The 16,310-nt window shown below is 35.3% G+C and overlaps 1 protein-coding gene across 2 annotated transcripts in view; it reads left to right on the top strand.

Moving 5' to 3' along the window:
• SLC25A21 (solute carrier family 25 member 21) overlaps positions 1-16,310 on the top strand; it is a 232,023-nt gene that overhangs the window by 208,585 nt on the left and 7,128 nt on the right. For both annotated transcript variants that reach the window (XM_066552255.1, XM_066552256.1), the window contains 4 exons: positions 1,668-1,734; positions 8,023-8,082; positions 10,506-10,613; positions 14,631-14,795. In XM_066552255.1, the coding sequence (XP_066408352.1) occupies positions 1,668-1,734; positions 8,023-8,082; positions 10,506-10,613; positions 14,631-14,795 (400 nt within the window). The remainder of the gene's footprint in view (positions 1-1,667; positions 1,735-8,022; positions 8,083-10,505; positions 10,614-14,630; positions 14,796-16,310) is intronic.

The following is a 16,310-nucleotide window of genomic DNA, read 5'->3' as shown; positions in this document are numbered from 1 at the left end:
TGTATGTTTATGTTTGGGAAGTAAGACTTTGGGAAAATTTAAACATCTGATGACAACTGAATTCCTTAATCTCCTACTTTTCAGTAGTTTGTCATGAAACCATCATTATGTTAAATGCTCAAAGTGTCCTTTTGTTGTGGACTGGAGTTCAAACATTGCTTTCTTCAGAGTAAGGATATGCCCAACCTAGAGCATATTACAAGGCCTAAATTACTTTATTTATGTTGGAGAAGCCCAAGCAGAGAACTCCAGAGAAGTGTTTGAAGAAGGATGGGCAAAATGGTATAGCATTTGTAGTATTTTAAATTCACATGGGGAATATGAATTTCATTGTTTTCTTTTGACATGTAGAGATCAACTGTAGGAGAATCTATTGATGTCATGTCTCTTACACACTCTGCAAAAATATTTCAAATATGAGGCTGCTTTAGAAAGACGAATCATCACATTCCGACATCACCACCTTTCAACATTTTTAAAAACACAAATGCTTTACTTTAGGTAATTTTTTTTTGTGTGTAGACAGAATCCTCTTACAGTCCCGAATAAATGTGTATACATTCTGAAGATGGACAAATTGGAGGATATATTCTTGTTGGCTAACAAGGTAACTTATGACCTTAAGCTAGACAGGAACAACACAAATTAGATATTGAAAAGCTTTTTTTTTTCATTGTTAAGGTGGTCAGCTATTGGAATAGTTTGCCCAGAAAGGTGGTGGAGTCACCATCCCTGGAGGTGGTGATCATTCTATGATTCTTCTTGGTGATTCCATTAAATTCCTTTCTGAACTCTCACCATGCACTATCCGGGTTAGTGTGCAGACCTAGAAGACAAGCACTGTGTCTATTTCTACCCCACATGGGGATTTTGAAAACTGCTTGTCATTTAAAGCATTCCCAAGACCCAGCATTGTGTATCTACACTGGCCTTATAAGCAGAGCTCAGGCTGCCCGAAAATGCCATGTGTGCTGGCATGCAGCAGGCTGTAGATAGATAGATAAGAGATATAGATACACACATACAGCGACAAGATACTGCCCAAATGTTTTTTCCCAGATGAAATACATATATTCTGTCATGGATCTCTGAATGGGTAACTTGGGTTAAAACTAGGTTGATAAAAGAAAAAAACTTATTGCATTTTGAGACATGTTTAAAACTAAACTGCAAAATATGTCTTAGCTAGCATCTGAAGATGAGAAAGAAGTGGTTTTGTACACAACTTGCTGAAGTCACAGTTTTTTACAATCCTATATTTTGTGATTTTGTGACTTAAATTTCTGATGAAAACATTGTGTGGTGATGTAAATTTCTGATGTAAACATTGCTGTGGTAAGCAAATTAAAACAATGAAATAATACTTCTTTTTCATTGTCAAAAAAGTTCCTCACTTTTTAAATAGAATTTCTTGTATTTCAGAAAAAAGTTGATTGAATTTTTATGTATTTATTGCTGATTTCTTTATATCATCTCACCAGCACGTGATATAGTTGGTAGTACATTAGTTGTTTAGCAAGTAAGCATAGAGTATCATTATTTGTCTATATGCCTGGAAATGCTGAAAGTTTAATTGCTTTACTCAAAAGTGAAAATAGAATTGGCAGTATGGTATTGATATATTTTTTATCCATACGAAAATAATTTCTTGGTTTTTTCTTCAATAGATTACTTGGCTTCTACAAAGGAATACTTCCTCCCGTTTTGGCTGAGACACCTAAAAGGGCAGTGAAGGTAAAAACCCCATGCTTTCTCCTTTAAAAGTATAACAAGAGACAGTGGCAGCTGTAAAACATTTTATTTCTCCCCCACTGACTGAGATTAGAATCTTAAACTTATTTGGCATATTAATCCTCTGATTTTTACTAGGAGGAAAGTTTCCTGTTGATAGCACAATAAAAACTGTCCTTAATGAAGAAGTGTAGGATAAGGCTCGTAAACATTAAGCTAATTTTGACCCGTGTATCAAATGTTATTGGAAAAAAAAGGTTGGAATTATTTTATATTGTCAGAATTAATAAAATGCTTAAGTTATATTTTAGCCTCATAAGTGCCTCTGGTTTACATATTTTGTTTTCCTGAAAATGCCTAGCAACTTGCAAAACAACTAACAGCTTAATAAATTAACACAAGAAGCCATTAAAGAAGCCACTAATAAGTACTTATTTAGTAGGTTTGAAGTGCTGCCCAGAGTTTTTTTGTGCTCCAAAGAGCACTCTGCTCAATACTCTATCTTTTTAAGAGATTGGAGATCGTAATGGATACAACTCCTCATTGTGCAAAACATTTTACTCCAGCTCTCTTACACTTATAGATGCCAGCCTATCAAAGTGTATTTTCTGTCAAATGCTGATCTGATTTTCTTTTATTATCCTTTATTTTGATTTGTAGAACAGGATTTTAGTAACATTCCTAAGCTAAATACTTCAATACATTAATTTTTTCAGTTGAGCCATTCAACCTTTTTAATTAAAACCTAGTTATTAAGCGCATCATTCTAAAGTTCTAAATCTATCAAAGCAGCCATTGTGTTAAGAGCAAATGTTTCTTAGTCTTTTACTTCAGGACTTTGAAGTTTCCATAGTTGCAACAAATGTGTCTAAAAGCAGTTATTATACAGAATGTCTTGATTTTCCTTTCTTTCTTTTTGTTGTTTCTTTCTAAAAAGGCTGCATATGATTCTGGTCCTTAGTCTGCAATTAATCATTCACATTCCAATTCCTTTACAGAGGAATAATATTTGTATAAAGTGACAGGATGTGACCTTGTAACAGAATCCTAAAGGAGTTCTGGTAATGTCATCTTCTTGTTTGCACTGGCATTTTAGATACAAGTGACATATGTCACTTATCTCAAAATTATTTAATTAAACCAGGAAAACTAAAGTCCTATTTGCAGTCCCCCTGCAAAGTGGCAGTGAAGAATAGATGGATAATATTTAGAAGATTCCTAATAATTCATTTTCTTCATATTGTGATGCTTCCTCTGTCTCTCCGTTTAATTTCATTTGAAACAGGATAAAGTAAATCTGACTGTGCTTTTTAGATTCCAACATGTATTAGTTAAAATACTAACCCATTTGATTTCTCCTACCATTTTCAGTCATTCATAAACTTCAAATCACTTTCCTTTACTCAAACTTATTAAATTTGCTTAAACCCCATGATATTCAATATAATTGTAGAATCATAAAAAGATTTTCAGTTGGGAAGGATCTCTGGTCAAAGCAGAGCTGACTTCATGGTTACATCAGGATGTTCAGATGCCTTGTCTAGTTGAGTTCTGAAATCTTAAAGAATGGAGACTGCAGCCTCTCTGTGCTCATCCTCCAGTCCTTAATTCTTTTACTGTGAAGAATTTTCCCTTATATCCAGTCCAAATCCTCCTGTTGCAACCTTTGTGTGTTGCATCTCATGCTTCTGTTGCCGGCCTCTGAGAAAGTCTGACTTTTCTGTATAAAATTTGAATGGTGGAAAACAGAACTTAAATCACCTTAGTTTTCTTGTCTCCAGGCTAAACAGATTCAGTTCTCTCAAACTCTTTTACATCAAGAGCTCCTGGCTCCTTTATTGTCTTACTTGTCCTCTCTTTTTGGGATGCTCTCTACCTAGTTTTTGGACATTTATGTGAGAGCTGAGTTTTCTGCAAACATGAGAATCAAGCTTAAATGTTAAACATGAGAGGGTTTTAATTTAATAGTTGAATTCTTTTATTATTTACAATATTCCTTTAAATTTGCTGCTGCTCCAAGGACATCAGGATAACTTTTTTGAGACATCAGCTGTATTCTACATTAGAAGAATTCAGTGAGAGAACAGGGCTGAACAATAATGTAAGAACCAGTATAATGGAACAGTTCAATGTGAGATGTCATAGGCCAGTACAATTTTTAACATCCATAGTGGAATTTGTACCCACGCTTTGACCTGAAGAGAATCCAACCTATCTCAAATTTCCACTAACCTTATTTGGCTATGACCCCAAAGGAAAAATCATTGCTTTCTTTGGCCCACCCTCCAACCTTTATTCTTCTACTAGTTTTCCTCATTGAAACAAGCCTCAAGCTGTCCCTTCCTGACTGCCTAAATGACTAGTGAGATTTAGAGGAAGACTACATTCAGACCAATGATTCTGAGATTTGAGAAAGCACAAAAGGAAAAGAGGCATTTTCTAGGTTCCAGTGGCTTCTTTTTATGTTTGTAATGAAGTTTTTTGAAAGCTTCTAGTTATAGTGTCATAAAAGTGAGTAGAGAGTAGACAAGGGAGATTTTGTACTAAGAAGAAATGTACTTGTGCTACTGGAATATTCTATTTATCTGGTGTGTATTTTTGCAAGTAAAAATAAAGCTATTAAAATGAAGTTATTTAGCCCCAGTTTTTCAGTTAAGTGTTGAAGATAAAGCTTCATTTTTAGTCAACTATGTTCCCATGTCTGTCTTAGTATTTCTTTTTTTCTCTCTTTTTATTTCCTTTCTAAAAAGAAAGCTGGTATTTCTGGAAGATGAAAAGTCAGAGTTTATAACTTTCTGTTAGATTGAACTTGGAGGAAAGAAATGATGGTGCCAATACAATGGTTAACAGATGAACTTTTGGGGCAAATTTATATTGCTCATGTGTTCCCAGACATCTTGTTTCAAGCATATATTTTTATCTTAGCATTATTGAGACATCTGGTAAGTACTTTGGCTATTTTCTGTGTAACTTCAATTAAAGTATATCTTTGCCAGATGGACAATATTGGTTGCTATATACACAAAAGCATGTTTTAAATACGCTTATTCTGAGAAATTTTTTTGCACAAAGCGATTAACTTAATGCAACTGTAGAGGAAAAGACAAATTATGCTGTGTTTTTAAAAACATTTTAGGTGGATGCATATAAAGTCATATGACACAGTATGAAATCATTCTGTTTTGAAAAATTGTATGTATACTAGCCACTCTAGTACACCCAGCAACATTTATATTAAATTTTATTGCTAGTGATTTTTTTCTTTTAAAAATTATTTAAAGCATAGTTACTATTAAGTAGTTATTTTATTTATGACTCTAGGAAGCTATTGATTTTAAAGTAACATTTTAAAGACCAGAAAAATTGCTGGGTAATGTAATTCTGCATTTATTACAACTATTTTACAGATCTGTAACACTATGGAAAACATTAAGGAATACCAGAAATTCCATTAAAGGTTAAGAGGGTAACAATGACTAGAAAGATGCTGGAGAGAGAATAAAGCAAATTTTATCACAATAAGAAATTAATTTAGTTCAGTGAAGCAGCTTACCCTCCCACTTCGGTAGACCTCTATTATACCTTCAAAAAGATAGAGCTAGAGTTTAAGTAACACTTCTATCTTTTTGATTATTGTCAAGGCCAATGCAAACATTTTAAACATATTTGCAAGATGCTTGCAAGGTTAATGTTCAATCTTTACACTCTTTGGAAGGTAGTCAAAATCTGGATCCCAGTTCTAGGACCTTTTCTGCAAAATGATATAATAATCCCAGCTGAGGATATAAAAAAATATCTGTCCAGTAACCAGAGTACCAGCCCATCAGTTTCCAGAATTTAACAACCCAATTTTGCTTATGTATACATATTCGCTCTTGCTTTAAGACAGTGGCATTATTAACACATTTACACCCAATTCTCAGATGGTTTTGGTATGATTCTAGTGACTTTTCATTTGAAGCAGGTCTTGATTGAAAAATTTTATTGACTTTGCCATAGGACAAGGTTCTAAACAAGTTCAAATGAAAATGTGGTGCTTATTACTTATGTTCCTGTACACGTGGTTTATGGAATAGCTGTTTTGTTCTGATAGGTCTGTAGTACTGAACCGTGAGGGACAGAGCTTGTCTTCTTTGGCTGAGACCCTGCACAGGCCACACAGTCTTTCTCGCATGTCTTAAAAACTCTATTCCCTTATGTTTCTTATGATTCCCACATCTCCATTGGCCTCATTGCTCATTGCCTTCCTCTCATGGTGAAACAGTTTGGTTGTCTCATGCATCAGCAGATGCTGTGCGGAGGGATTTTAGTCCCCTCTGTGGTCACAGAATTCACCAACATTCCAAGGATCCCATCTTCATTTGAACCAGTTTGCTCTGAACTAATCACATGTCACAGGCCAACATTGGAAAGCAGACAGGAAAGTTAAAAGTTCTGGCTATTTACTTTTGCTAGACTGGGATGTGACAGCTCTTGTACTAGGAGATATGAACCTGCACTGATGCAGTGTTGGTGCAACTGGGACAGGTTTTTGTTCTTCATTCCCATCATGCCAGACATGCTGTGTAAAAGCTACTTTATTTTGCGTGCAAAGATGCGAATGTTTCTTAGACAGATACCAGGACTCACAAATAGCAAGCTGTGGTTAGGGACCTTGTGTTGTTCCATGTGTGAAAACTATGTGGAATAACACCTCCAATGTTTTTGGTGTTACCTAGAGTTCAAATACCTACTCTTTTTAGCCCACAATTTCTGCCGCCCTCATGCTAGAGGATCATTTTCACTGCGCTCAAATCTGTCTTTTGTGATAGCAACTAGACTGCTTTTCCAGTGACTTCAGTAAAATGTTTGCAGAATATGAATTTAAGACACTATGGGGTTTGTTCTGTAATCTCCTTCATAAACTTATCAAACTCTCCCATTCACAACATAAGGATTTTTCCCCAATTTCTCTTCTTGGAAGACTGTTTCAAGATTCTTTAGTTGCTAGAAAGCTTCATCAGCTCTCTAGTCACATTGTATTTATATTTTGTTTTTACACCTAGTTTCTTTATGTTACTTATTTTCCTTGTGTTACATTCTCTTGCAGCATCTCTTTTGCTAAACTAAACAAGGAAAGCAGTCGTTCTCCTTCAGTCTTTGTTCTTAAAGCAATCTCTAACTTCTCCTTAATGGTCCTGGTTGCCCTGTTTTGAATATGATGTAATCTGAGTTGGTTTTTAAATAGTAACCTAGATTGTGTGTTGTATTTCAGAGGGCACCTTCCCAATAATTTGTAAAATGTCACATATACTCTTTCTCTAGAGTATATCTTGACCCATGTATCTTAGACTTCATGTCCACAGACAAGGAGCTAGGCAGCAAAAGTCTGTTTGCCTGTGCCAACAGGAAGCTTCCTCCTGCTTCAGTGCAGTCAGAGCTATTCTAAACCTTCTTCTTGGAAGAACAAATCCATTCATTTATTATGCTTTGATTTTTATAAGAATTCACAGAAGTAATTCTTAAAACTAATGGGTTTGGGTGTCAAGATATGGTAGGTTGCAAAGTGAGCCTTTGCAAATGCCTTTCACCATGTTGGTGCAGGTGAAGCTGATTTTACTTTTTTCTTGAGATTCAAACACCCATGAGCACAGCTTTCGAGACATCCTCTAAAGGATTGCAGATGCTCAGAACTTTGAAGTGCCACTGTTTGAAAGCAGACAATTGACTGAAAGATTTATTCGTAAAGAGAGAACAGGAAAAAAAAATGTACCTGTTGACAGTAGAAGATTATGAAAATGCCAGACTTTCCATCTTCAAAATACACAATTATATCTCTCTGATGAGAAGCAGACTAGTGCTTGAGAAATGCAAAAGTGATTGCATCACATTACATTAAGAATGTGGGGGTGATTTCTTGGGAAAACTGTAATATCTGCTACTACATTTACATTAGTATATGAAAGTTAATGCCAGAGGAAAATTTTATGAATTTAAATTGGTCCTAAATGATGTAAGTGAACTCTTAGATGAAGCACTACTTGAATTGCATTTATGCTGCCGTTATGCATGACACACTAATAAAATCAGTTCTGAAGCCTGATTGTCTACTCTTGCACATCTAACACAGCTACAGAAAGTGTGAAATAAAAGTGGCTTACGTTTATTGTGGCTTACGTTAAAGTGGCAGAACTGTGTGCAGCTGCTCAGGATATGAGGTAGTTAAACTCCATTGTAGTCTGCTTTTTACTAATTTGTATAAGTAACTAATAATTTTTTTCAATTCAATTTCAATCTATCTTCTATTCACAGTTTTTTACCTTTGAACAATACAAGAAGCTTTTGGGATATGCATCATTGCAACCAGGGCTGGTATGTATGGATACAGAACTTTGTGTTCTGATATAATATGTGTCTGCTGAACAGTCTGTCTCATCTGCTTCCTCCCACAGAAGAAGCCCAAAATTAAAGGGTCCAGCTCAATCCAGAGTTTTTTAAAACAGACCTGTCCCTTGATAAAAAAATATTGATAAGAATATATCAACATTGATAAATTATGTTTTATATCAAATGTCCTCAAAATAATTCCCTACAACATCTTAACATTCATGAACATGGATAACAACAGCCGCCATGGAAGAGAATGTATAAGCTTGTCATTCTTAATTCTTATGAAATAACAAAAAAAGTTGAACATTATCAATATTTATTTATTCATGTCATTGTGTATAGTTTAACACTTCAACCTCACAGTGCTATTCTCCAAGGAACAGTACACCTATAGCAAAAATAGAGATCTCAGTCTTATTTTAAAAACTTTATAAAAGAAACAATTATTGATAAGAAATTGCTACTTCCTTTGAAGTCCTTTGCTACTTCCTTGGTTTAAAAACAAAATGCAGGTCATACATATACACAGAAATGTTTTAATGCGAAGATGCAGCTTGCATGTGTAATCTGCATTCTCATGTGTAGATCTTAATTCTGCCATTGTGCATTAGGACTAAAATACTTTTTATAAGAGCTACTGCTCCTTGTGGTGTAAGAACGTAAATCATAGTAAATATCTATTTTTCACGATGATGACTTCACAACTTTAGGAAACAATTGATCTTTTTAAGGCTGTGCTATAAAGGTTTTGGCAATTTCAAGTCTCTTTTAAAGAGTATTGCTTCCAGTTACATCTCCCTTTAATTGCAGTGAGTGAAAGGTCACGGAATTCTATTAACCAGGTTAAAGCAAGTCTCCACTTCCTCTTAGTCATTCCACTGCCCCTATAGCTGTTTGCAGTCTCTCCTATTTTATCTGGTATTTTTCATCAGTTGTCATCCCTAGGTGTATATAGAGAGACTGATGCTTGTTCTCTAGCAAGTGGAAAGAACAGAGTTGAAGGTTCTGTGGTACCCCAGCACCTTTTTTGGGCGGGGGGGAATAGGCTGAAAACTTGTAAACATGCTATTGCATGTTTACAGGCTGCCCAAAAACTGTTGTGATTCATAGAACAGATACAGCAATGCTTAGAAAATCAGAAATCCCTCATATTTTTGGTGCAGTACTATTATTATAGAGGTATTTTTGGTCCTAAGGTAGTGAGGGAAAAAGAAGACTAAGGGGGATTCTGGTCTAAGCCAGGCAGAATGTTTCTATGTACCTCAACAGACCTCATATCAAGGCAATATTTATTATTAAAAGACAGGTGTATACATTAGCACCATCTTCCTACTGGTTTCCATCTCATGGTTGATGATGAAATGTTCCCATCTTACTGGAAAAATCAATTTGTCGGTAACACCATCTTCTCCAAAGGCAGTAAGACTGGTGTTTGCCATTACCCCTCTAACTTTTCATTCCTGTCTTTCTTGAGCTCTCAGGAGTCCCTGCTCAAATCCCTCTGCATTAAGTAAGTTTTTTCTCACTATTGTTTTTTCCCTTACTATTGTTTCTCTGAATTTCAGCAAATGGATTCATTATTATGTATTTTGGTCCTGAGACTTTTTTCAGCACCTAGAGAGTTTGGGGATGTTAAGTGAAGGCAATAAATGTGTAAGGCGATCATTAAACTTAACCTCTCTGAATTTTCTCAATTGACCTAAATATTTTAATACTATTTTTTGTTAAAAAAAATCTTTAAATGTTCTGCCATGATGGAAAGCAAAGCAGTGAATATTTCCATGTCTATGGCTGAAATGCCACCAGCTTCTAAGTAAATGGAGTTAATTTGTCCTTGCAATGAATGCTGACATTTCCCCATGTGCCACTCATTCCCATTTCAACCTTTCTAGGATTTTTAACTACTAGGTGAACATTCCTACTTGTGCAATTTGCTTAAGTACTGAACTATTTTAGTTTTTTACATGTATTTTTAAGTTAATATGTTAGCATTATGTCCTTAATGCTCAGTTCAGGGATTTTATTTTTTCCAGTGCTGCATAACTACACTTATATTTGTGTTATTATTCAGAGTCCACCCAAAGATAACATGAGGACTTTCTTTTGCCACTTTTTCCATGTTTGCGCAATAATTTGGTACCATATTTTCCCTTCCAGCTGAAAAGAGAATACATGGACATGAAGTGCTACAATATTTTGTTTTGATTGTTTTGGAATATGGTTTATGGCTATTGTCATATTGTCTTCATGAACTGTCAACATCTATCAAGGGCTAAAGTTGTTTAGCAATAGAATACTGCTGCATTACTGTAGTCTTACAGTTTGCATTGTATGCCTCAGTTTCACAATCTGATGTAGAGGAAGTATTACTCCTTAATACTCAATTTTCATTTGAACTTCCCTAGGCATTTGCAGTTGCTGGCTTGGGATCTGGGTTGACAGAAGCAGTTGTGGTTAACCCATTTGAAGTAGTGAAGGTTACCTTACAGACCAATCAGAATGCTTTCACAGAGGTAGGAAAACTGCTTCCTTCTCCTTTTTCTATTTTATTTAGCATATTGCATTTTGAGGTTCATATTTAGTGCAGAATGTCTGTAATATATTGGTGGATGCAAATGATTTCCCCACAAGCTCAACAGAAATGGAAGAGATCCAATAGCCACTGCCCTCAGGTATGCAGAGATGCCTGCAGTATTGTCAGAGGCATCAGCACCTCCCCTGTAAATATTCTGTGCCTGAAATGCACCTTCATTCCTCCTGAGCAGGCAGCAACCCAGCACTGTGAGGAATTGCAATCCAGGAGTACAAACCTGAGCCCCTTGGACACAGCACACTTACCCCAGCAAGCTCCAGATTTCAAGTGAGCCCTGGAGGTTAGCATAAAACACCACAGCCCTGTGCCCTAGACAGAGTCCAGCTGCTGTACTTTATGCAATGTTTCTTGGATGAAATTACTTACAAGACTTCACTTTTATTAGCACAAACTGGAAAATTGTTATATAACAAGTACATTGATAATTTAAATTCTTGCCCAACTTCAGAGTTTTGTTATTCAAATATTGTTTCGTCCAAAGGAGTAATTGCACAAAACATTGGCCACGATTCTGGGTACTGCTGAAAGGGGGAAAATATTAAACTGGAAAACAGTGATTCATGAAAATCAAGTGTTCTCAGGAATGCACTAGCTTCTATTAATTTTAATGCAGAACATGTTCCAGGATAAAGGGAAGGAAGGCAGTAATGAAGTTCCTTTTTCCTTTACTCATTTATGAAAAATAACAATTGTCAAACCATCTTTTTCAAAATCTTTTGAGGAATCAGCTGTACCATGGTAGAAGTGCCAAATCACATTAAGCATTCACATGAAAAGGTTAGCTGAATCCCTGGTGGGACATGATTTTTGCATATTCTACTATTAAGTTTTGACTGATTTAATACTTGCATGCCTTGTAGCACTCATCTGCACAAATTGAACAGTTTTGGGGGCTGCACAGTAAAGAGATTTATGACCCGGACATTTACATAATCTGTTGGGGCCAAGCTCCTCAGGTACACTCTGGAAAAATACAGCTACTGATTTCTACATGTCATAGAGTAACTGGTACCTACTCCATAACTCATCCAGAAAAGCACTTTCTTCCAGAATAAATTTTAAAATGTTTGGTATACTCCTGTTCAATTCTCAATGCATATGAAAGACATGTTTATTTGCTGCAAGTCTCCAGTCTAGACATTTTTTAAACTTGGGCAGCAAAGCCACTGAACAGATAAATAATGCAGAGCAGGAGTTTAGGATCCTGGAAGAAGAGAGACTGAAAGTAGGAAAAAGCAATGTGTGAGAGGATCTGTCTCTCAAGAAGATGAAGTGATAAAAGTTATTATCTATTACTCCTCCAGCAGTAGTGAACAGATATTCTGGATCTTTCTGTTTCACAGTTGTAAAGATGTAATTATCCTAGCTTAAAAAAAGCTTTTAAGTATACACAAACCACCATTATATTTTGAACAAACTATTCCTTGTAAAGTTGAAAAAGACCAATGTATCCTTTCACTTCATACATTTTAATTTTTTCTCTACTGCAAAATTTATAAACCACCCCAAAGTCTGGGGTGGTTTAATTTGTATATTTTAGCCAATTATTTTCTTTCGTTACAGCACCCCTTCCTTGCTGACCTTCAGAATGATACAATAATCGAACTGTAGCTGTCCAAAAGCATTCTGAGTTGTTTTTGTTCAGGTGAATATTCTCTAATTTAATTTAAATGCAAAATTTCACAAAATCCAAATAATAGTATATTATCATACAAATAAAATTGTGACAGAATGGTATTTGGACCCTACTAGAAACCTAGTTTACATTGAAAATATTAACTACTTGCTTTAGGGAAAAAAAATCCAAGCAAAATTAAGTTCTTAAATCACAAAGATTGTTCTATCATGGACATGTTAATTTTTAATATATCTTTCCAAAGTGTTAGAACTTCAAAATTTGCTGTAAATTAGAAAAAGCTCCAGTGATTTAATACCTTGACATCAAGTTCTCATTAAGAAAATGTTAAAGAACATTCCACAATAAAGCATGTAAACTCAAGCCCATTGGAAGAAGCATGTCCAGAGGTTATATTATACGGCACAAGGCATTACCATGCACTGTTTTTCTAAAAGGTTTAAGTAAAGTGTGTACCTATCCCATTGTGGAGCTTTCATACTACATGATGAAACCTAATGCAATTCACATATTTCTTTGACTATTGTATAGAAATAATAAATATATCTTGTTTAAAAGGAACAAGGAAGAGCATGAGCACATACACTCACACCCAGACTCCAGCACACCCCCAAAGCAAATATTCACACCCTGCAGTGACAGCTGAATTGTTCTGTGGTAGCAGATCATCTTTCCAGGGTTGAGAGATTTAAAGAGGAAGGCCACTACAAATCACGTATCAGCCCTTTTGTAATGTGGATTGCTGCGGGTAAAAATAATGGTGGCTTTTTGTTAAAGTAGACTGCAAGAAGTCCAACACCATGTTGTTTGGTTTTCCTTTTTTTTTCCCTTTCCCTGTAGCCTTGGATAACTCACTGGCTATAGAAGCTGGTGTGATGATTAAAATCTTCTCACCTGACATAAGAGTTATGATTAATTAAACAAATACATTTTTCTGCTTTATGATGAGAAGAATCTGACTCCAGATTCCACTGCATAGGTCTATATTAAGTTAGAATCAACGGCTATGTGAGGTGCATTAACTCCAGATGTTTGTACAATAAATTCCTCTGTCTAAGGTCCTTCCATCATCAATGATGAACCGCAAACCTTCTATGGCTGGATCAGTTGACATGATGACACCTCCTTTGGTAGAAGGGAAGTGCTGCCAAAGAGAGTCTTCTTTCTTACTATAGGACTGAAAAGGGAAGTCAGGTGTAGACATTGCAGATGTCTATATTTGGGCTTATTAATCCCATCTCAGGTGTTCAGCAAGTGAGAGGCTGAGCCTCTAAGGCGTGAGTAAATCCATACTCAAGACAAGGGATACCAGGGGTTACCTTAATATTGAAGGTTGCAGTATTATTTCTTAAAGATCTAGTGTCCATTTTTGGAGCACAAAAAAGGATGTCATTGCTAGTACCCATGTTTTGCATTTCTGTTTTAGAATAGATTCTGACTTGAATTCTTGGGAGCAGATAGAAAAGTAAACTCCAGTAAAATATATGCAGAACATTAGCAGGATAATATTAGTTGCAAAATATGAAAAAAAAAAACAAAATGAAACTTTGTATTAAAGATTAAACTCATCAGTCACCTAAATAATTGGTAATATGCTGTGTCAGATATAGTAGCATCATTTGGCTGATGCTGTGGATCTACCACAGTGGTATTTTGAAATGGAAAGCTGTTAAACAAATAAGTATATTGAAATTAGTGGTATTCACAGTGGTGTAGTCAAAATTCTTCTATATTTTCATGTTTGAACCTCCTAGTGGAAGTCATGTTTTGCCTTTCTAATTATAGATTTGGTTACCCCGAGCTTTATGGCTTTATGGCTTTTTTTGGCTTTCTACTTTGGAGAAAGCCAAACTCTATTCACCAACTTTTTGGAAGTAATGTTTCTATAAAGCTGCTAAAAATGTAAAATATTCAGAAGGGGAATAGCTAATTCTGAATATCATGGTATATTCAAAAAAAGTTCAAAGGTGCATGTAGTCAGGCAGATTCTGTCTGATATGAGACAGTTTCTTCCTTTTTGTCTTTTGTGAAATGAAAGTCTGTTACAGTACTACTCTTTTACAGTACTCAAGTCCTGCTTACATCTTATTCTGCAATCAGAAAAATGAGAAATCTTTTTTTAATTAAAGTTTTGTTTTTTATTGGTCACAGGAAAGGGAAAATAACAAATATGGTGATACTTAATATAAAATTATAAGAATAAGGCAACACTGTGTTTGTCAACAGCATGGAAATTATGCTATGTTTATTGTTTTCTTTTTGTAAAGATGATCTCTTCTTTCTTTTGCTTAACTTGTGTAGCAGCCATCTAGCTTTGTTCAAGCTCAGCAGATCATTAAAACCGGTGGTCTGGGCTTCCAAGGACTCAACAAAGGCCTCACTGCAACACTGGGCCGTCACGGAGTTTTTAACATGGTTTACTTTGGATTCTACTTCAATGTGAAAAACATTCTTCCAGTCAATAAAGTAAGTTCTTCATACAATGCAATAGACAATCGGATAAGAAGTTTGACATTTTTATTCACACTATTTTTCTGTGCAAAGCTGTGGTATTTAGTGATCAACACTGACTAACCTAGCTCTGTTTTGCAGAAATCCATAGCATTTTAATGGAAGCAAATTAAGGACTCAATCTTCTCACTTTTTAAGCAAAGCTGAGTGTAGTCATATTTGAATTATAATTTTTATGAATTCCCCTTTATAGCATGGTAGCAGTGCAAAAAGGTAGCAAATGAGATACATACATGTTGGGTATGTATGCAATTTTTTTTGTGGAAAACTGGCCTAGAAGAGAAAAATCAGTTTCTAGAAATTCTGTCAGTACTCACATAGGGGCTAAGCTTGCAGAGCTGCAGGATTTAGGTTATTTTGGCCAGGCACAGGACCTATTTACTCAGAGAGTTCAACCTAGTATTGAAGGATGACAGGGAAGTTTCATCCTTATGGGAAAGAGACAGTCCAAAAGAGGATGTAAAGGGTCATGCACAGGGACTTTATATCATTTATAATTAAAGAAAAAAATCATTATAGCTGTAATTTCACTTAAAGAAGTTTTGATAGTCCTATATTACTTTAAATAACAAAGGAAGCAAATATTCCCTTTACAACAAAAGGAAATTTTACAAATGAAAACATGGTAATATCAGCAACTTTTGAAATGACTGTGTGAGAAACAGCTAATGGTTTATTAATGATTCCAGTATGCTACTTATTGAAGTCTGTTTTTACTAATGTGATTTTTAGATGATGACAGTTAAACAGTCACAGGTGTAATATGCAGTGATATACATGTAAGAAGGTGCAATTCACATCAAAAGGGATCATTTTCTATTCCCATATGAAGTAACACCTCTTTTTTTTCTGCACTTCTGAGTAGCCTGGTATTTTTGTTGGCAGCGTTGTGTAAATGGAGAAAACCTCCACTTCTTATTTGCAGATTATTACAGTAAATTGAATTGTTCAAGAGCAGCTGACCCACAAGTTTCTACAAGTTTCTTACAGTGTATCTAAGCATATTTTACAGTGCACTTTAGTCACACATTCTAAGACTCAAGGCGCAGGAACAGCTTGTTACTAAGATAGGAGTAAACACTTTTGTGTTGATCAGAAGATTAAAAAATTATAATCACTATGCAGAAAATTCAGGAAAATATGCAGGTAAGGACAGAGACTAGTGTGTAGCTTCTGTGGGAATCATGGGAGATGTTCTTGCATAGGAATTGAACAGTAAGCATGTTGAACAGTAAACATGGCATAAGCATGCTTTCCTAGCCTTTCAGATTTTAAAAAATAGGAAACAAGTATTTCATTATTAGAAAGAGCCAGAGCTTTATGATCTAAAGGAAATTGGTACTTTATACAGATTTTGTATGATGCAGAAAAATTTTAACATCTACAACATGGGTTTAAATATATGTAGAAAACAAAAGGGAAATTACTTCAATGTCAGCCAGTGACCCAGCTGTCCTCAAATATTAGCAA

The sequence above is a fragment of the Molothrus aeneus genome, chromosome 6 (assembly GCF_037042795.1).
Source record: "Molothrus aeneus isolate 106 chromosome 6, BPBGC_Maene_1.0, whole genome shotgun sequence".
Classification (NCBI taxonomy): Eukaryota; Metazoa; Chordata; class Aves; order Passeriformes; family Icteridae; genus Molothrus; species Molothrus aeneus.
The sequence above is the reverse complement of the archived record's forward strand: the minus strand, read 5'-3'. Positions and strand labels throughout refer to the sequence as shown.